Source organism: Lepidochelys kempii, chromosome 2 (assembly GCF_965140265.1).
Source record: "Lepidochelys kempii isolate rLepKem1 chromosome 2, rLepKem1.hap2, whole genome shotgun sequence".
NCBI lineage: Eukaryota > Metazoa > Chordata > Testudines > Cheloniidae > Lepidochelys > Lepidochelys kempii.
The window spans coordinates 51,963,435-51,984,176 of record NC_133257.1 but is presented as its reverse complement, the minus strand read 5'-3'; the positions used below and the strand labels follow the sequence as shown (position 1 = coordinate 51,984,176).

General features: G+C 43.9%; 1 protein-coding gene across 4 annotated transcripts; it reads right to left on the bottom strand.

Moving 5' to 3' along the window:
• Positions 1–624: 624 nt before the first annotated feature.
• Positions 625–12,620, bottom strand: ZFAND1 (zinc finger AN1-type containing 1). 4 transcript variants are annotated; one of them, XM_073330720.1, is made up of 8 exons: positions 12,107–12,293; positions 9,770–9,812; positions 8,290–8,329; positions 7,882–8,009; positions 7,703–7,794; positions 7,091–7,215; positions 3,913–4,068; positions 625–3,804 (listed from the first exon to the last, which is right to left on the bottom strand). In XM_073330720.1, exons 1-8 carry the CDS (start codon positions 12,159–12,161, stop codon positions 3,634–3,636), a joined length of 810 nt encoding a protein of 269 aa, XP_073186821.1. In that variant the 5' UTR covers positions 12,162–12,293; the 3' UTR covers positions 625–3,633. The 4 variants fall into 4 exon arrangements, with proteins under 4 accessions (XP_073186821.1, XP_073186825.1, XP_073186822.1 ...); XM_073330724.1 differs by lacking the exons at positions 8,290–8,329; positions 12,107–12,293 and adding an exon at positions 12,598–12,620; XM_073330721.1 differs by lacking the exon at positions 8,290–8,329 and having other exon boundaries at positions 12,107–12,152.
• Positions 12,621–20,742: the final 8,122 nt, after the last annotated feature.

Here is a 20,742-nt window from a genome sequence, read left to right as displayed (position 1 = left end):
TAAAAATATACACTTTCATTTCAATTACAACACAATACAATATGTATGAAAATGTAGAAAAACAAAAAATATTTAATAAATTTTAATTGGTATTCTATTGTTTAACAGTGCAATTAAAACTGTGATTAATAGTGACTAATTTTTTAAATCTGATTAATATATTTGAGTTACTTGCTTGAGTTAATTGCGATTAATTGACAGCCCTACTTATTAGTTGTTACATATGTTCTTCCCTAGAAAACAGAAGCACGTTCCCTTCCCTGCCATCCCTGCAGTGCATCTGGTAAATTCATTTAACAATCTGAAAATCGTAATACAACGACAGGAAATGGTCAAACAGCAGCAAATTTTCATGCATGTTATCTAATAGCAAAACAGGAATGATTAGTAATGAGCTGAATATCAAGATCTTTTGTCTCTTTCACTGAAGTCCAATCAGTACAAGATCATTATTACAGAAATTACTGGGTTGCCAAATGATCTATCCAGATCCTGTCACACCCTGTATGGAAATGGAGGCTGCACTGAGGTTAGAGCAGCTGGAGGATGGAGAGTGCAATGCCTCGTAGACACTTGAGCATGACCAGATTGCTGCTCCAACTGGTGGCAAGGGCCACATTTTGAGGGGAAAAAAAAAGGCAGAATTATGTACCCACATTTGCACATGCCATTTCTGAAACTGTGCCCAAAAATGGGTATTTAGATACTTAGCTGCCCATTTGTTTGCACAATTGCCCAAGTAAACAAGGGCTTGGCAGGGTAGTCATTGGGGGAATGGTCCCTTTTGCAGAAGCAGGCGCTGGAGAAGGAACTGTATTCAGAACTTCTAAACATTGTGACTTGTACAGATGGACCAAACCCAAATTTGGGAGGGGGGGGGTGTACAGGTTTGGTTTTGGAGACTTAGATACAGTTTGGCCTGCCTGGTTGTGGTTTTGGAATGGTGTCTACTTCCACTTCCAGGTTTGGGCATAACGACATTATTCATGTGGTATTTCCTCCCTGCTCAGGGCCCCAGCTCTACCTTAGATCCACCTTCCATTTCTCACAACCCCAGCAACAATCCTCAGTTCCTCCTGAGCCTTCCCTCGTTAGACTCTCCCTCACCTATATACGTCTACCTCTCCTAGAGGCTTGGCATGACTCCTGCCCCTGAGAGTCCAAACCCTCTTATAAAGGTGCATAGTTCCTCAGGGACTATGGGGAAGCACAGAATAAAGAATGAAGGCTGACACTTCACCCTCAGCCATGTGGTGATAGCTTTCAAATCCTTTAATAATGCCCCATCACAAAGAGCCTTAAAGAGGGACCGAGAGGTTAAAGGTAAACAAGCAGCAGCCTTTCGGCATATCCAGATGGGGGGGTAAGAAGAGATGCTGCCAGCATACATGCTCATATTTAAAGACCTACAAGCCAAGAGGAAAAGCCAAGTCAAGATAGAAAATTAGGGGGAGATTTTTCATTGAGTTGGGCACCTTACTGCCCTTAGTGGCTTTGAACATTTCCTCACTAATGACTAGCTGCCTACCTATCACAAGACAGTTACCATGAGAGAAAAAGGGGTGAGTAGAGGGTGAACAGTGCTAATGTTCATCTGGAGATTTACCAGCTCACAAGAAAAAAAGCACAAGTCAAAGAGGCCCCCAATCTTCCCAACTCTGGGTTTCCTGACTTCTCACTCCCTTAGGTTTGGTTTGCCATTCTCAGAGGGTAAGAACTTGCTCTACCGAACTCCTTAAAAGCTGCACAGGCAAACCCCTTCACTTAGACGCCTTCCCATCCTGCCTACTCCTGTACGTCAGGCTGTCACTCCCCTTTGTGTAAACTCCCATTCTGAAAGCATCGAAAGCTTTGCACATGTAAGACAACCTGAGCTTTCTGCTGCATAAACCTGCAGGGCCTGCCTGTCACATTATTGTGTTGAATGTGCAGCATGGGACATGGGTCCCTGCCTGGGAGAAGACACCTGTTTAAACTCAAATATCTCTGATAATTAGCTAAATAACATTTTACATGTTATGAAAATGTACTTGTCTTTGGTACTTATATGGCCCCAATTACTGTAGAAAGTAAGTGCCTCAGAATCTTTAATATACACCTCTACCCCGATATAATGCGGTCTGATATAACGCAAATTCGGATATAACGCGGGAAAGCAGCGCTCCGGGGACTGGGGCTACTTTAACTCGTTATATCAGAATTCGTGTTTCTGCAAGCGGTTCCTCTGCACCCGCCCTTTACTTGCTGCAGCCCCATCCGACCCAGCTCACCTCCGCTCCGGCAGAGGTGGAGTGGAGGTGGGCGGGGGAGGGGGAGGGCGCAGAGGAACCGCTCCCCGCCCCAGCTCACCTCTGCTCCGCCTCCTCCCCTGCCCCTCCCTTCGTTCCTTCCAGGCTTCCCACGCCAAACAGCTGATTGGCGCGGCAAGCCTGGAAGGAAGGAAGGAAAGGACGGAAGGAAGGGGGGAGAAGCAGAGCGGAGGTGGCATGCTCAGGGGAGGAGGCGGAGCTGAGCTGAGCTGGGGCGGGCAACCGTTCCTCTCCCTACCCCGATATAATGCGGTCTCACCTATAAGACAGTAAGATTTTTTGGTTCCCGAGGACCGCATTATATCAGGGTAGAGGTGTATTTATCCTTATAACACCCCTTGGATGTAGGAAAATGTTATCATCCCCATTTTGCAGATGGGAAACTGAAGAACAGAGAGCCTAAGTCCAAGGTGTCATTGGAAGTCTGTGACCATGTAGGGACTTGAGCCCAGATCTCCCAAGTCATAGGTTAGCTTCCTAACCACTGGACAATACTTCCTCACTTGTGAGCTTGTAAAACATGAGGTTTTTTTTTCAAACTCTGTCCTGTACATTCTTAAAAGCAAGAAATAGAGAATAAAAAAATACATTACTGTCGTGCTTTAGAAAGGTACCGGACTGTTCTGTTCAATAGGGCTGTCACTCTGTTTAGCCACAAAAGAGGCAGATGTAGAATGAAGAAGGGCTCTAGGTCAAACCAGGTATCCCCTCCAATAATATAAAGAGCTTCTTATCTCTTCAGTTAACTGTTCACTCTGCTGGTTTACATTATTAATTCATTTATTGTTTTCATCAATACTTTGTAATGTACAAAAACTACTTTAAAATACAAAACCAAAAGGTAAAAATTTCATTTGGTTGCATAATGGCAATAGAATAAAATAAATGGAAAGATTCATAGCATAGAGGTGATGCCCGCTTACCAATCCATTCTCTTTTTAGCAGTATCAACCACTCCCAAGTTCTGGTAGCTGGTGGATGAGTTAGTTTACTTGCCCATAGGCATCCTGTGCCAGTTGTGACTGGAACACTTTCTATCTTATAAATATTTCAAATTGACCAACATCAAATATTTATTAAATGGGTTAAACTATTGTTTCAAGTAACCACAACTGTTCTACATTAAAAATATACATTTATTTTTAGAGATAGGGCTCAATTCTACCCAGTTATGCAGATGGAACTCCCACTAAAGTTGGTGGGAATTGTGTCTGGCTGGCTCAGGGCCGAATCAGGTCTGAACCCATTCTAAATGTAAGTTGTGCTTGGATTTAGCTCAGTGTTTTTTCTGGTGATCTTTGTTTCCATCCAGTTCACCAATTAGCTACTCTAAATATGAATTTGTATTTTCTATAAACTGATCTTCATTATCAAGGTATTCCAAAATAATGTTTCCACCATTATATAATGGACACTCTTGATTGGATAGCCAAGTAGCCAATGTGTGGTCCAATGGCAAAGCTTCTCCAGATGCAGTATGACACAGCCTTAATTTCTGCAAGAAAGGCCCCCCACAAAAAAATCTTGTTGTTAATTCATATTCATGCATGAAGGACAGAAAAAGAATTGTAACATTAAATGAAAATTGCTACCACTGATTTACCTTGGCTGTTGACTTGTTGTTGTCATTTTTAAGGTCTGCTAAGCAAGCTGCAAAATCTACTACTTTGCCAATACTCCACTTACTGCAAAAGAACATGGGTTTGCTCTTCTCCTTGCTTCCCTTAGGTAAAAACACTTGAAAGTAAATTCTTTCTGTCTACAATAAGAAACAGAGAAACATACACTCAGGAGAAACGAACAATCACAAACACACATCTGTTAATTTTGCTGGTCTAAAGAGAATTAAGATGATACGTACATTATTAATTATAATTATTAATCACTTTATACTGCAGTAATCCCCAAAGGCCTCAGTCGAGATTAGGCTCTCATTGTGCTGGATGCTGTTACAAATACCTATGAAGAGAAAGTCCCTGCCTTGGCTATTAGACAATAATGATCACTTTGAAGAGGAAGAAGGTAGTTTAAAGAGGTAATGCTGGTTGGGCTCCCATGCTGGTGTGTGTCAGGAATATGATATGTCACAATACTGTGGAAGACCCAAGCGGGAAGGCAAACAAAAGCCTGCTGGTAGTCATGTACATTGTGGAGCTGATGTGCTTGAGCTCTGATGATAAAGAGCAATCAGTGATATTAGAGGTGCCTGCCAGCACTTTTGTCTAGGCCAGCTTCTCAACCTTCATCTCATCCCTCCTCCCTGTAGGTACCAAAAGGCAGCATGTGGCCTTCCCCATGACTGAAGCATTTATAAGAGAGGGTACTATTTACAATCTTTATTTCCTAAAAGATGCATATTTTAAATATGAAGTAAGGGTAACCTGTTTTTTTCTGGTTTGTTTCCCCTTCACACTTGTTTCCCTGGTTTCATCAACTTCTATTTTATGATCTATAAACACAATAGATAGGTTCGCCTTCGCCAGGTGCCAGCTGAAAGCAAGTAAGCAAGATAAAAAATATTTCTTCTTTTCATTGGTTTTACTTGGGCTTCCCCTAAAAAGAATTCATACCTCCCCACCCACACTACCCCTAAGTCTGTGGGCTTGCCTTCACTGCAATTAACTCAAGTAATAACTTGAGCGCTGACCCTAACCTGAATTCCGTCCACACACAAAAACCTTTAACTCAAGTGTGGTGCTGCTTTTAACTCAAGTTAGCTGGCCCAAGAGGGGATATAGGCTGAAACTCAAACAAGCGCAATTCATAACCCACTAACATGACCACTCTATAGTTGGATGCAGGATAGTGCCACTCCACTGCCAATAGTCCTCCAATGCTTTCCCACAATTCCTACTGTGTGCCCAGAAAGGACAGACAAGATCCCTCACAATTCACTGGGACAGAATTCAGACAGTGGCTCAGCTTACTGCAATATTAACCATGAGATGTTCCTCCAGAAGTCTCACTGCAACACCTGAGTGAGTACAGTGCCAGGGTAGACTTAGCAACTTGACTGTTATTTCACAATCTGAATACTCTCACTCAAGCCAGGCAAACTCAAGAGGAGTAACTTGAGTTTATTCTGAAGTAAAGACATACTCTGGGAAACAATCTAAAAAAAACCCTAGAAATTTAGAAAAGGCCTGACAAGAAAAACCTGAGGGCTTAACTAGACCAACTTTCCAGCTGTGAGAAGTGATGCGACAGAGAGGGATCCAAGGGACATCTGTCACCAGGCTGAAGGGAGAGTTGGGGAGAATAGCACAGAATGAGGGCTGGGAAGAGAGACTGAGAAGGGAACTGAAAAGAGAGGAGAATTGTGGGTTGGAGTTTAATTGCATCTGTGATAGATTATCACTATTCTAGATGATTAAACAATTAAACTCCAGTTAAGCAAATGAATAATGAAAGGAATTAACATAGAACCATTTGTGCTGTGGGTTACGATCTTTAGAGTTAGGGAGCAGCAATTTAATTTCCTTATAACAAAAAAGCCCAAACTCATTATGTTACCTCCTGCATCTCACGACATTAATCACTGTCTCCATTCATACATCTATTAAAATGGCATAATCTAAGGACTGTGTGGCAAGCAGGACTTCACGTTAAGATTGCTACCTAAACAGGAATTTCTAATTTGTACTCCAAGCATGTGATGATTTGTAGCAGAGAAAAAGAAGTCATAACAGGATTCAGAGAGGGAAGAGCTAAGTTTGTTTTACAATAATTAAATGTAAAACAAGACAAAGACCAATAGTAAAAATGAGGAAATGCATTGTATATGATGTGACCAATATGTAAAATTACAAACTGGTCTAGAATGAAATCTTGTAAGAGGGAAATGGAAAGACGTTTACAAACTAAAAATCCTCCTGGCTTGAAAAAAAATGGAGATGTTGCTCTGAATGATCATAGTGAGAAACAATGAAGAATCTGTGAAGTAATGGATGCTGCTGACCTTGGCTATGGTGAGATATGTAGCTCAGCTAAACTGCAGCAGAAGTGTGAACAAATCTTGCTCTCACTCAAAGCTCAGGTCAAGTATGAGCCAGGATTTCTCCTGGCTAGCACAAAGATACACAAATTGCACCCTCCATGCACCAACCAGGGTCACTGCATCCACATGAGAGGGCAGGCAGTGCTTCAGGGGTTATAGGCTTTAAGACTTGGGCCATGTCTATGCTTCAGCGGCACAACTATGGTAGTGTAGATGCTTCCTTCATTGTCGGAAGGGGTTTTCTGTCAATGTAAGTAATCCATCTCTCTGAGAGGCGGTAGCTAGGCTGATTATGTCTACAGTGGGGATTAAACTGAACTATGTCACACCAGGGCACAAACATTTTTCACAGCCCTTAGTAGTGTAGACCAGGCCTTCTTTTGGGCTGCAATTTGTTCATGGTTAGTGTCGCAGATTAATTTGCTGTTTAAGTAGCAAAATACATGTCCATTTTCTCTCTCACACACAATATAAGAGGATTTGCCTTCAGACAGGAGATTCAGGCCCTGATCCTGCATATGCTGAATTTTACACACAAGTACTCCACTGAGTTCAATGGGACTACTCTTGTGTGTGAAGTTAAGCATAAGTATAAATGACTGTGTTTTCAGGGGCTAATTCAGAAACAAAAATACGTAAACAGAATACTTCTTTTTTAATATTCTTTTTTACTCTCAACGAGAGAGTAAAATTAACAACAGAAGTCTAGAAATCTGTTTATATCCTTAAATAATAGAGTAAATCAGAATCACAGATGTGTTTGAAGGCAACTGCAAGGACTGACCTGTGGCAAGGACTTATCCCCACACGCGTGCATTTTCAGTTTTATTAGTGCCACCTTTGCCGCTGTTTCACTGTTTTTTGCTCCTTTCCGTCTTTTGCTTCTTACCGCCTCTTCCTTTTTAGAATCTGGGGAAAATATTATTTCTGAAAGTTACTGCAAGTCACATTTTCTTTCACTCTGTTACAAATGAAATTACCATTGTGTCTATTGTCACAAAATGTTTAGAGTTCAGTGCACTGGAATAATTTAGATCCGCCTCTATGGGTGTGCCTACACTGCAGCTTTCATCATAACAGAAATTGATATTTAGACTTGATTAACAATAAAATCCAGGGTCCATCAGCTTTGTCCTCATCCTGTATTTGTACGGAAAGGGCAGCCTGGGCCATATCTGGATTTCAGGGCACACTTTAGGGACATCTTACACAGTGTATCATGTACACTCCAAATATAGGAGCAGAGCTATATATAGACACTCACACGTAGGGTTCATCCACTCAAGGAACCTTCGTTCTTTTGACAAGCTTGGACCTCTAGACTAATACAAAAGCTCAAACAGTCCACTGAAGAAAATAATACAATAAATATCCTATCAGCAACTGGGCAACTTGCCTATAATATCTTTAACTAGCTTCTGGGTAGCAGCCATGCGAGGTTTAGGGGTATCCAGTTTCTCACACTCATGGTCTGACTGATGACGGTGTCTATAAACAATAGAACAGCAAACTCTCATTAGATGTTCCATATGTTAATGACAGAGCGTACGTGTTTCAACTCTTTTCTCTGCTCACCTTAAGCAAAACAGTTTCTTGCAGTAGGGGCATAAAACTGGTAAAAGCTCTTTTCCATTGCAGCCCGTATACGTGCATGGGTAAGATCTGTGTTCGTCCGATTTCATGCTCTCGCTTCTTATATTCACCTAAACATTATTAAGAAACATGCAGTGTAAATAAACATATGTAATGAAAAATAACTTGCATCCTTATCCAACTTGCTTTAGTGCTTTGGTTCTGACATTACAGAAAAACAGTAAATTAACTTAGAGTGCTTTAAGGGAAACCTGCAAGCTACAAACAGACACACAAATGCACAAACACACAAAAGTTCTCCATTTGCAGCTATGTCAATTGAATGTCCCCAATAACCAGGTTTTGTGGGGTTTTGATGTCTTGCAAAGAAATCACAAATTATCAATTTACCTCAGAACAGCCATGAGAATCCCGGCTTCTATGTTGAAGGCTTAGAATTAAAAGAAAAAAGTCCCCATCACTATCCAAATTTCAAAAAGAAAAAAGAAAACATGAGCGCATACAAGTGTTTGATAAATTGTAATGTAGCAAGGCTTACATCATGATCAAATTTCAACTAAATAACCACTATTCTCTTCCAAAACTTGTACCAGCCTGCAGATTTTTATCACCAAGGGGATTGGTTTTAAAACTAAAAGTGTCATATGAAGGTTTAGTTCTCAAAAATTAGGCCCCAATTCAGCAAAGTACTTTTAGTGAAAGGGGCTACTCACATGCTTAAAACTAAGGCCCAGATCCACAAATCAACTTAGCTGGCTAAACCCCAGATCTAATCCCAGTTTTAAGCCCCTCAGTGATCCATAAAACCTCACTCAGCTACTGCCCAACTGTAAACTCGCTCAGCACCTACATTTTTGCTGTAAAAGTTCCCTGGCCACCTCAGTTTCTGCCATCCAATCTCATGCCTAAACCCCAGCACAATCCACAAAAGGGGGCCAATGGAGGAGCACCTATCTTGCTTGCATAGTCCAATCTGGTAAGCCTGCTCTTAGCATGCCTACCAGCCTGAGATACATTCAAAATCCAGGAAGGAGGCAGGAGGTGCGTGCCTCCCTTATAACTTTCAGCCCAGTGGCTAGAGCCCTCACCCAGGATGTGGCAGACCCAGTCAATAGAGCAGAGGGTCTGGACCCTGGGTCTCTCATCTTCCAGATAGGTGCTCTAATTATCAGGCTAGAGAGACATTCTCACTCCCTCTCGCTGACCCAATGACTATTTAATTATTTCTCCAAAGCAGAACATCTTCAACAGGAGAGACTGAGGAAGACTCACATCAGAATCTTATCTAATTTGAGTGTCACATCAAATATATAGAGAGAACATTTATTTATCAAGATTCTCAGAACTGGAAGCAGAAAGGTAAACGAGTTCATTTGACCACATATTACCAGAAAGCAATAAGAAGGCTATGAGCAGTGAGCTGCTTTATCTGACAGCTTAACTGGAAAAGAAAAGAGCTAAATTTATAGTATGCGTTCCAAGAATTTTAACTCCAACATAGGGAGCTCTAAGTGAGACAACTCTGTTTTGATCTGGCTGCGTACAAAATAGTCTTCCTGTTGACTTAAATCGGAGGTATCAAAAGCACAAGCTGAAGACCAAATATGCCCTATGGAATATGGCCATCTTCTTTGTCTAAGTGCACTCATTCCCAAAAGACCCGGGGAAATAAAATAGGACATTAATAAGAATTCCAGATATTTGTTCCTGAATTTATGCAACAAAAAACTTGTTATCTCCTCTTTTATTAAATCAAAAGTGACACCCTCCTTGATTTTCCTGTTCAGTTTAAAATACTGTAACTTTTCCTTTTTGGTAGTTGGATTCAAGTTTAAGTGTGTCTATGATCTTATATTATATGATGTCTTACCAAAAAACTCCTGAACAGCCATCACATACAAAGGGCAGAAAATCTGAAACCAAAAGAGAGGGATTTTTTAGTTACATAAGGTAATTATTTAGCTAATAGTTTTTAGTCTAGATATTTATAAGGTTAACTACCAATACCCACAAGAAATAAACACAAAATGTCTTCCCTACCAAAGCATTCAAACCAATTTACATTCAGCCCCTTCATACAGTGCCTGCATTAATATTTAATAACTTGGACCAAGTCTTATTTGTCAATTCTACAGACTCAAAAAGACTAAAAAAGTTCAATCTACTTAACAATGTTGTTGTTTTTTTGGTAGCACATCTTAAAATGTGCACAGTATACTCTAGTTTGCTACTGCTACTAACAAAATAAGAGGTAAAATGAAGTGCATGCATGTATATTCTAGGAGTAGGAATTTGAAGTGCATGTCTGTAAGCAGTGCTAACAGGTTTTTTTTATATAAAATCTATTTAAACAAAAACATAAAGAAAAGCAAGCTGTATTTTATCAGTGTCAGCCAATTTATTATTTATGGCAAGATCACCCTGATCAGTAGCCCAGTTACAGTTTTATGGAGTACAAGGGAGAATCTTTGCTTTTGTACAACTATTATAACATGAGGCACAAACCAATCTTATCTTTTGATATATATTCATCCCTTAATTCTGTGGCAAATCTAGATATTTAAGCTATTATGTAGAATGACTGGTGCAATCAGTCATATATGAATGCTTTATTTTTTACAGGGGTGAAACCATGTCTAGTACTTAGACCATGATACTGGGCATCAGTCCAGTTTACTGGGCTCTATTCCTGGTTCTACTGCTAACTTCCTGTATAAACTCAGGCAAGTCACTTAGTCCAGTGTGTGACCTTTACTCATAATGATGAGCACTTACTCATGAAAGTAGTCTCACTGACTTCAACAAGACTGTTCCTATTAATAAATGATTACCAACATGAATAAAGGTTGCACAACTGCACCCCATATCTTTCTATGTGTCAGTTTCCCCATCCGCAAATGGGATTTCAGAATGCAGAAGTGTGATGTTTCCCTAATTAATGTTTGTAAAGCATTACGACAACTTTTAATGAAAGGTGCTATAGGAGTGCAAGGTCTTATAATATACATTTCCCATCAAATCTGGTATTTGCAAAGTGACCTTTTGCCAACCTTTAACAAGACTGAACCTCTCTTCACAGCTTCTGCTGTCTTTATGGCTGTTCCTGAACAAGCATTTTTCAGAAAATCTCCCAGTTTTGCACTACCACTGCACCACATCAGCTCCAATGGTGCTAGCACTAGAGCAGACAGGGATAGATTTTTTTTTTACAAATGTGTTACCTAAAACTGCTCAGAGCAAAGCTCAACAGTGAGACAGAAAAACATTTGAACCCCATCTACACTAACGCAGCAATGGTGAGAGTTCTCCCAAAAATTGCTGGTGTAAACAAAACACGGGTAAGTAGTACCACGGTTCTAAAAGAAACGGCAGAAAGTGTGGCCACAAAGCTCCCTATGGCTCTCCTAGCTTGTGTGGTACTATTACACATCTCATTAGGCACTGGAATGGCACTGATTTCAAAGATTCTCCCTTGTCCGCCATAAAACTGTAATGCCAGACCAGGAGGAACGAGGCTGTTAGCCCCATTAACAGCGGCTCTGCAAAGCTGAACTGTTTTTTTTTTCCTTGTTCACTAAACTACACACTTCAGTCCACCTGCTCTAATCCCCATCAAATAGGGCTGGAAATTCTGTCAGCTGTTGAAAACATTATGGTAAACGAAACAAAAACTATGTCCGGCGAAGGCACCCTTTCCTTAATGACGCTTCAGATGCCGCCCTGTAATCGAAACATGCTTTTAACATGTTCCTCCAAAAACGGATTCCTCCGCATGCTGACGCTGGCAACCTAACTGCCAGGGGCCTCAACCTCTTGTGGAAACAGGTTGTGTGCAGTAACACACACACACACACACACACGACACCTGCCCTCTGATGACGGGGAGAGAGGACCTCTCGGACTCAGACCGAGCAGCCTCACTGCACCGTTCGGGGGCGATGGGCGCACAGGCAGCAGCGGCCGCGAGGCTGAGCCCAGCCAGCAGGGGTCAGCGGCGCGCACAGGGGCACCGCCCCCTCGCCCCCGCCACGCCCCCTGCCCATCTGGCCACGCCCCCTCTCGCCAGTCCCTGCCTCTCGCAACGGGTGCCACGCCCCTTGCTAGCTGCCACGTCCCTTTTTACAGCACCAGACTCGCAAGCCCCCTCCCCGGCGTGTCCCGCCCCAGGCAGCTCGCGCTCGCGGCCCCGCGTGCCCCCCTCACCGACCCAGCTGGCCGCAGTGCTCCACCCCGCAGTGCTGCCCGACCGCCAGCTCCGCCATGGCAGCCCCCTGCGCCTGCGCCACGGCGTTGCTCAGCCGGCGCGATTGCGCGGGGATTGCTGGGATATTGGAGGTCTCCTTTCCGCGACTGTCGGAGAGGGGCGGAGTTACCGTCCTTGCGTATACGTCACAGCCCCCACCGCGGGGATTGGCCGGAGGCGCCTTGTGACGGGGCGGGGCGGGGCGGGGCGAGCCGGTGGCGCGTGCGAGGGCGCGGTGGGTGCTGGGAGAGGGGCGGGGAGCGGGCTGTAGGGTGGCTGTGGGGTGGGACTGAGCGGCGGGGCGGGAGCGAGGCATGGGGTGTGGAGCTGGGGGGGGGGTGCACGGGCTGGAGGAGTCAGGGTGGCCGTGTCTTGGGGAAGGGGGTTCAGTGCTGAGGGGTTCCTGGCAGGGGCCCCACAGTCTTCTCCCCTCCCCTCGGTCCATCCCACGTTACCTAGGGGGGAGGCTCTGTTCTCCTCCCCGTGCACCGGGGACTTCTGAACCGCAGGGCTCTCCCAGGAACCGCAGCAGCGGAAGGAGCAGAACCTGGAGCCACCGCGCAGCCGCCTGCCAGCAGCTCCTCTGGCGCTGCTGTACCGGTACCGCCCCCAGCCCTGTCTTTCCGCGGGCTGCCTGCAGACCCCGACAGAGGATGCTAGGCGCAGCTGCGTGGAAGGGCTGGGGGAGGTACAGCCGCGCCAGAGGAGCTGCTGGTGTGGGGCTGCCAGGCGGCCCCACGTTCTGCTTCTGCTGTGTCTTTCTGCTAGGGCCTAGCAGCTATAAATATAGGTGTCAGAGTAACAGCCCTGTTAGTCTGTATTTGCAAAAAGAAAAGGAGGACTTGTGGCACCTTAGAGACTAACCAATTTATTGCTCAAATAAATTGGTTAGTCTCTAAGGTGCCACAAGTGCTCCTTTTCTTTCAGCTATAAATATGTTACTGGTAAGCCCTACTGGACCATACCACCCTATTTGCACCACGGGCTATCATATAAATAATTGGGGCAGAAGGACTGGACCCTAGGTCTCTTACTTTCCAGGTGAGTGCCCTAACCACTGGGTTTTAGAGTCATTCTCATACTTGCTCTGTGGCTCAATGACTGTTTAATTAGCCAAAGTGGAATAGCTTCAAAAGAGCCTGAGGATGCTCCACGTCAGAGTATCCCATAGCCCAGTGGTTAGGGCACTCTCCTGAGTGGCAGGAGACTGCTGTTCAAATACTTTTGCCTCATCAGGCAAAGGGAGGAATTGAACCTGGGTCTCCCACAGCCTGGGTGAATGCTTTCAGCCCAATGGTTACTTATAAGGAATGTGATGCTTTGATTGTCTCTTTCTCCCACATTTCTTGAAAGAATGGCTTGGGCTCCTAAGCTGTCTGACTCAAAGAGAGGGGTTCCGAGCTGTGGATCACAAGCAGGGATAAGTGCCTAATTCTGGGAGGGGGTGAGGCTTAGGGCACACATTCTCATCAGTATCTCCATTTAGATAGCTTCCTGCCTAGTGTGCTGGCTTTTGTGGATCCCATTCTTAGGCACCTATTTCTCCTCATTCATTGTACAAGGATCCTAGGTGCCAAGCCCAGGCTTTGTGGATTCTAGTGATTTTCATAGTACCTAAGTCCCTATGTGGATCTGGGTCTACCTTCAGTTTCCTTGCCTAATCACCTCTTAGCCTGTCCACTGAGACTATCACTCAGGCTATTAGTTAGTACACGCTTAATGCAGTCTGAACTGCACTGGTACTAATAAAAGGCACCAGTCAGAATTGTACTAGTGATATTTACATGTTCATTTTATCAAGGGACCATTATCAAGTATTCTTTCTTATTTGCAAATCTGTCTAAAATACTTGGGTATCAGTTATCATATAACTACTGACCAGCCATCAGACAGTGACATTTGAATCACTATGAACTTTATGTGGATTTGAATACATACTTTAAATGATTAGTTCCTCAAAATGTATGGTGTGAGACCAATTAGGAAGTTGCTAGATGTTTAAGCAATTAATGCTAATGGTAATTTCCTTCAAAGTTAATATTTCACATCTCTCCAGAAAATACACCTATTGCATGAACCCTTTCAGTTATCCTATTTCTTGGTCAGTGCTGCCACATTGGATTTGCATTGTTCCCTGTGTACTGCAGGGATACTGTACTGTCTAATTCCTGATTTTTCAGAAGACCTGAGTTGTAGTCAATGGGAAATAAGGGTGCTTGTCAGCAAATCAGGTCCTAAGCTCCCCGAGGATGGAATTATGCCTTACTATTAAGTATATATTATGGTAAGCATATTATTTCTCCTCAGCAAATAATACTGTAATAGTAGTGCATCTTTCAGCAGAAATTGTTAGTGGTGCTTGTACTGGACAGGTGGTACTACTAATATTTGATACTAGAGCTGTTACTAGTTTCAAAGGGCTGTTGTGCAGACCAGTTATTGTTTGTAAAAAGTTGGAGGTCCTTGGATGACAGGTGCTGTATCCTGACAAGTGCAAAGCAGTTTGATTACTGTCTGACGAATGGCTTTACTAGTGATTTCCTGATCAATATATGAGTTATAATGCAGGAAAACCAGAGAGACGGTCTGATTTTTATAGCATGCACAAATACTGTGACTCTGTGTATACGCACTTGGAAGCCCATTAGCATTGATATTTCACAGAGATAGCCTGATCTAAAACTTGACATAAAACTTTGCAAACACTTAGGAAGTTCAGATTTGGATCCAAACTTAATGATTTGGGCAGGGCTTAAATTCAGCTGGAGCCATCCAGAGCAGAGCTCCAGTAAATATTTTCAAACCTGTGGGAGCCCCAGCACCTCCCATGGGACTGAAAGCCCAAGTCCTGGCACGTTCCATGGCACAGAAGCCCTAAACCCCAGCACCTCGCACGGGGCTGAAGCCCTGAGCCCCAGCACCTTGCCCCCCCAAGGGGCTAAAGCCCCTCCCGTCAGCACCTCTCCCCCCTGCGGTTTAAATCTTCTTTCAAAGTCGGTGTCCAAAGTACTTTTGTATCAGTTGTGTCCTATGCAGTGACAAATTATAAATTCTATCTGACTTGAATTATTTACTAAAATATTACCAGGCCTGTTTTAAATACTTATTTAGTCATTTGTATTACAGTAATGTCTAAAATCCATAACCAAGGACAAGGTCATACTATACTAGCTGCTGTATATACACATAGTTAGGAACTTATTTACATATAGAGCACCTTACATGTCATGGTGCTTTGAATACTGATGATGATAAGTCCCTGTCCCAATGAATTTACAATCTATTTGCCCAATCCTATTCTATTTTATTCAGGTTCTTATACCAGCCTCATCACCATAGTATCTGAGCATCTGCCAGTAGTGCACTAAGCAACATGATTAACATCTGGCATATGTCTTCCTGTGAACACTTACTGTCAAGGTACTTGTATTAGGAGTTCCATTGAAGTAAGAGGGCAGACATGTTAATCTGTCCCCTGTTGTGTCTCTTATTCGATTCATGAATCAACAATACACTCTTGGTAATTTAGCTATGTAAAACTGAAATAAGAGTGGTCATCTTTTCTGAAAAAGTTCCCTTTGTGTGTGGTTTGCCCTTTGAGGGGAACCATGGTCTGGTGGTTAGGGCACTAGTCTGGGCACAGGAGACTAGTGTTCAGTTCCCAGCTCTATCATGCACATCTAGTATTCCATAGGCAAGTCACTTAGCCTTTCTGTGCTTCAGTTTCCCCATCATTAAAATGGGACTAATAGTGCTTCCCGACCTCACATAGGTGTGATAAGGCTAAATACATTAAAAGATGAAGTGCTTTGAGATCTACTGATCTATATAAGAAATAGGCATAATTATTAAAAACACTCATTACAGCGTGAGGCTGGAAAATGAAAAATTGCACAAGCTGTTGAGAAACTTTTTAGAAAGCTTTATTTAGTTAGATTCCTAATGGCTTGGGGCAAGGGCTGTGTATTTGTGTGTGGGTGTGGACAAAGCCTAGCTGTGACACATGGCCAGAAAGGGTTAAGCGTCCTGCCGGATAAATGACCCAAATTCAACCTTTAGGGACATATTGGTAGATAATGTTTGTGTTTTGTGTGTTTACATATATATTGTTAGAGGTTAACAATGTAACCAAAGAGTCCCTGCCTATGCTGTATTCTGTTAATTCAGAGATCAAAAGGAAATATTAACATTTAAGTGAACTATAAATATAGTGACATCACTGTATTCATCTCTCTTTAAAATGTTTAGCAAATCACCTCTGAATGGTGGAAAACCAGCAATTGCCTTAGTTAATCCCTATAACTAATTACTGGTGATGCATAGGAAATAGGTCTACTTCAAAGTCTCTATGATTGCCTATTGTTCGCCTAAGAACTCCATGCTGTCAAGAGAAGGCCTGGAACTGTATAAAGAAGTCTTGGGTTTTGATGCTTTTTATCTCAGATCTGCTTGATGCTTTATCCAGGGGAAGCTTTAGTCGTAAGACTGAGATCTCCAGTCCCATCTGGATCACTCTGAATATGAACACTGGACTATAATAGGGGTGGGCAAACGTTTTGGCCCGAGGGCCACATTGGGGTTGCGAAACGGTATGGAGGGCCAGCTAGGGAAGGCTGTGCCTCCGCAAACAGCCTGGCCCTCGCCCCCTCGCACTTCCCGCACTCTGACTGCCCCCCTCAGAACCTCCAACCAGTCCAATCCCCCCTGCTCTTTGTCCCCTGACCGACCCCCCGGGACCCCACCCCCTATCCAACCCGCACTCCCGATCCCCGTCCCCTGACTGCCCCGACCCCTATCCACACCCCTGCCCCCTGACAGGCCCCCCAGAACCCCTGACCCATCCAACCCCCTCCCCACTCCTTGTCCCCTGACCGCCCCCTCCCGGGACCCCACCCCCTATCCAAGCCCCCCTGTTCCCCCCCCGGGATCCCCTCCAACCCCCACCTCCCCTGCTCCCTGTGTCCTGACCACCCCCTCCCCCTCACCTCCACCCCAACCAACTGCCCTCTGTTCCCTGACTGCCCCCCCCCCGGACCTCCTGCCCCTTACCTTGCCGCTCAGAGCGGCAAGACAGGCTTATTTGAAAGTCTGGGAGGTGGACGGGTGAAAGCTGCATTGCCCGCATGGTGGCGTAGCTGCAGGAGAGGGGGGACAGCGGGGGGAGGGCCTGGGGGCTAGCCTCCCTGGCCGGGAACTCAGGAGCCAGGTAGGACAGTCCCATGGGCCGGATGTGGCCCGCGGGCCGTAGTTTGCTCACCTCTGGACTATAACCTATGGACTACTTCTGAAAGAACTCTTTGCAACTACAAAGGTCACCATCTCTGCTATGAATCTGATTTCAGAACCGTACTCATATCTGTATGTATATTGATCTTTTAACCAATTCTCTCTCTCTCTTTTCCTTTTTATTAAATTTTAGCTTAGTTAATAAGGATTGGCTGTAAGCATGTATTTGGGAAAGATCTGGAATATTCCTTAACCTGGGAGGTAATGTGTCCGATCCTTTAGGATTGGTAGAACTTTCTTATATGATGAATAAGATTTTCAGTAATCCTCATCATATTTGACTTGGGTGTCTGGGTGGAGGTCTGAGGCTGGGCTGCTTTAAAGGAACTGTGTGTTGGCTTCTGGGTATCCAGTAAGGTATTATAGAAGCTGTTTGTGCTGGCTTGGTAAATCTAAGTATTGGAATATCCACCAGCTTTGGGGATTGTCTCCCCATTCTTTGCAGTTTACCTTAATTGAGTAACCTCAGTATGGCTCCCTGGGTCCCCGGTCACACTAGCACATAAGGAATGTAATTGGAATGTAAAGAATAAAGGTGAATTGGGCACTTACCGCCTTAAGAATAAGGTTATTAAATTCCTTTCAAATAACATTGTATAAAATTGTGGAAGTCAAACTTATTTATTTTCTATTTTATTAATTTTTGTTTTACCCTTTTGGTCTGAAATTGTGCAAATGGAAGTTTTTGTTCAGTAATAATAAAACTACTATTACTGCAGAGAAGAGCATGTAAAGAATATTGTGAATATTAATAAATAACTGTATTGTGTAACATTCTAATTATGCAATGTTATTAAAGATTGTGTGACTGTCAAAGGCATGTTTCAAATCCACAAGCATCTGTGCATAGCTCATGAGAAAGGAATACATAAGAGCATAATAAATAGATACTTTGCTCTGTGCCAGCTCTGCTCCCTAACAGGTCTTTATTGTAACATGGCATATGTGACCACAGGGAATGTGTACATAGGTTGTTCCTCATATGGATCAGCTGAAACGTGTGATGATGGAGCAGTGTGACACCACAACTAGGCCTACTGTAACTGGTGAGCCTGCACAGCACTGAACTTAGAGCACTGTGTAATGCCAGCAGACCCTAGTTGTCGGTGGGCAGGATTGAACCTGGGACCTCTGGAGCTTAGTGCTTAAAAGCTGTTAGCTAAGGCTACAGAGCAGACTCATTTTTTCCCTCTCTAAGTGGTCTTGGTGCCACAAGATGGGACAGAACACCACACCCAGGACAACTGCGCCATCTGTACTCTACACTATGAAAACTACCCAAAAGTCAGTAATGAGTGCAATTGAAATGTTGATGAACATGGTTTAACTACAAGCATAACCAAAGACAAACTGTTCAGCACCATTTTAGAACCCATGGTTAACCAACTGATCGGGTGCATTGTTGTCCATTTCTCTGCACCCAGATCTGCTCTTCTGTTCCCTCCACCCTCCTAGTCTGCTCCTCAAGACCTATATGTATGTGCATACAGCCCCTCACTGTGCTCCTCCAGCCCATATGCATATATATATTGTCCTGGGGTCTCCAGGAATTAAAATTAATCTTTAATTAAGGATTGTGTTATTGATGAAACCTCCAAGAATACATCCAACCAACATTAGCAACTCTAATGTACTTTCTGCCCAATGCCTTTCTTCCTGCTCATCCACCCCCTCACCTGTTATTCCTCCTCCTGAGTTTCTTATCATAGAATCATAGAAAATTAGAGTTGGAAGAGACCTCAGGAGGTCATCTAGTCCAACCCCCTGCTCAAAGCAGGACCAACCCCAACTAAATCTTCCCAGCCAGGGCTTTGTCAAGCTGGGCCTTAAAAACCTTTAAGGATGGAGATTCCACCACCTGTCTAGGTAATCCATTCCAGGCTTCACCACCCTCCAAGTGAAATAGTTTTTCCTAATATCCAACCTGGACCTCCCCCACTGCAACTTGAGACCATTGCTCCTTGTTCTGTCATCTGCCTGCACTGAGAACAGCCTCGCTCCATTCTCTTTGGAACCCCCCTTTAGGTAGTTGAAGGCTGCTGTCAGATTCACTTCACTCTTCTCTTTTGCAGACTAAATAAGCCCAGTTCCCTCAGCCTCTCCTTGTAAGTCATGTGCCCAAGCCCTGCAATAATCTTCATTGTCCTCCGCTAGACCCTCTCCAATTTGTCCACATCCTTTCTGTAATGGGGGCCCAAAACTGGATGCAATACTCCAGATGTGGCCTTACCAGTGCTGAACAGAAGGGAATAATCTCTTCCCTCAATCTGCTGGCAATGCTCCTACTAATGCAGCCCAATATGCCATTAGCCTTCTTGGCAACAAGGGCACATTGTTGACTGATAACCAGCTTCTCATCCACTGTAATCTCCAGGTCCTTTTCTGCAGAACTGTCGCTTAGACAGTTGAGTCCCAGCCTGTAGCAGTGCATGGGATTCTTCTGTGCTAAGTGCAGGATTCTGCACTTGCCCTTGTTGAACCACATCAGATTTCTTTAGGCCTAATCCTGCAATTTGCCTAGGTCACTCTGGACCCTCTCCCTACCCTCCAGCGTAGCTACCTCTCCCCCTAGCTTGATGTCATCTGCGAACTTGCTGAGGGTGCAATCCATCCCATCATCCAGATCATTAATGAAGATGGTGAACAAAACCAACTCCAGGACTGACCCTTGGGGTACTCCACCTGATACCAGCTACAACTAGACAATGAGCTGTTGATCACTATCTGTTGAGCCCAACAATCTAGCCAGCTTTCTATTGACCTTATAGTCCATTCATCCAATCCATACTTTTTTAACTTGCTGGGAAGAATACTGTGGGAGAGCGTATCAAGTTTTGCTAAAGTCAAAGTATCTCATGTCCACTGCTTTCCCTATATCTACAGAGCCAGTTATGTCATGATAGACGGCAATCAGGTTGGTCAGGCATGACTTGCCCTTGGTGAATCCCTGTTGACTGTTCCTGATCACCTTCCTGTCCTCCAAGTGCTTCAAAATGGATTCCTTGAGAACCTGCTCCATAATTTTTCCAGGAACCGAGTGAGGTGAGGCTGACTGGCCTGTAGTTCCCCGGAATCTCCTTCTTCCCTTTTTAAAAGATGGGCACTATATTTGCCTTTTTTGAATGTTCTGGGACTTCCCCCGATCCCCAGGAGTTTTCAAAGATAATGGCCGTTTGCAATCACCTCAGCCAACTCCCCCAGTGCCCTCGGGTGCATGGCATCCAGCCCCATGGACTTGTGCATGTCCAACTTTTCTCAATGCTCCTTAACCTGTTCTTTCACCACTGAAAGCCACTTCTCTGCCCACCCCCTCT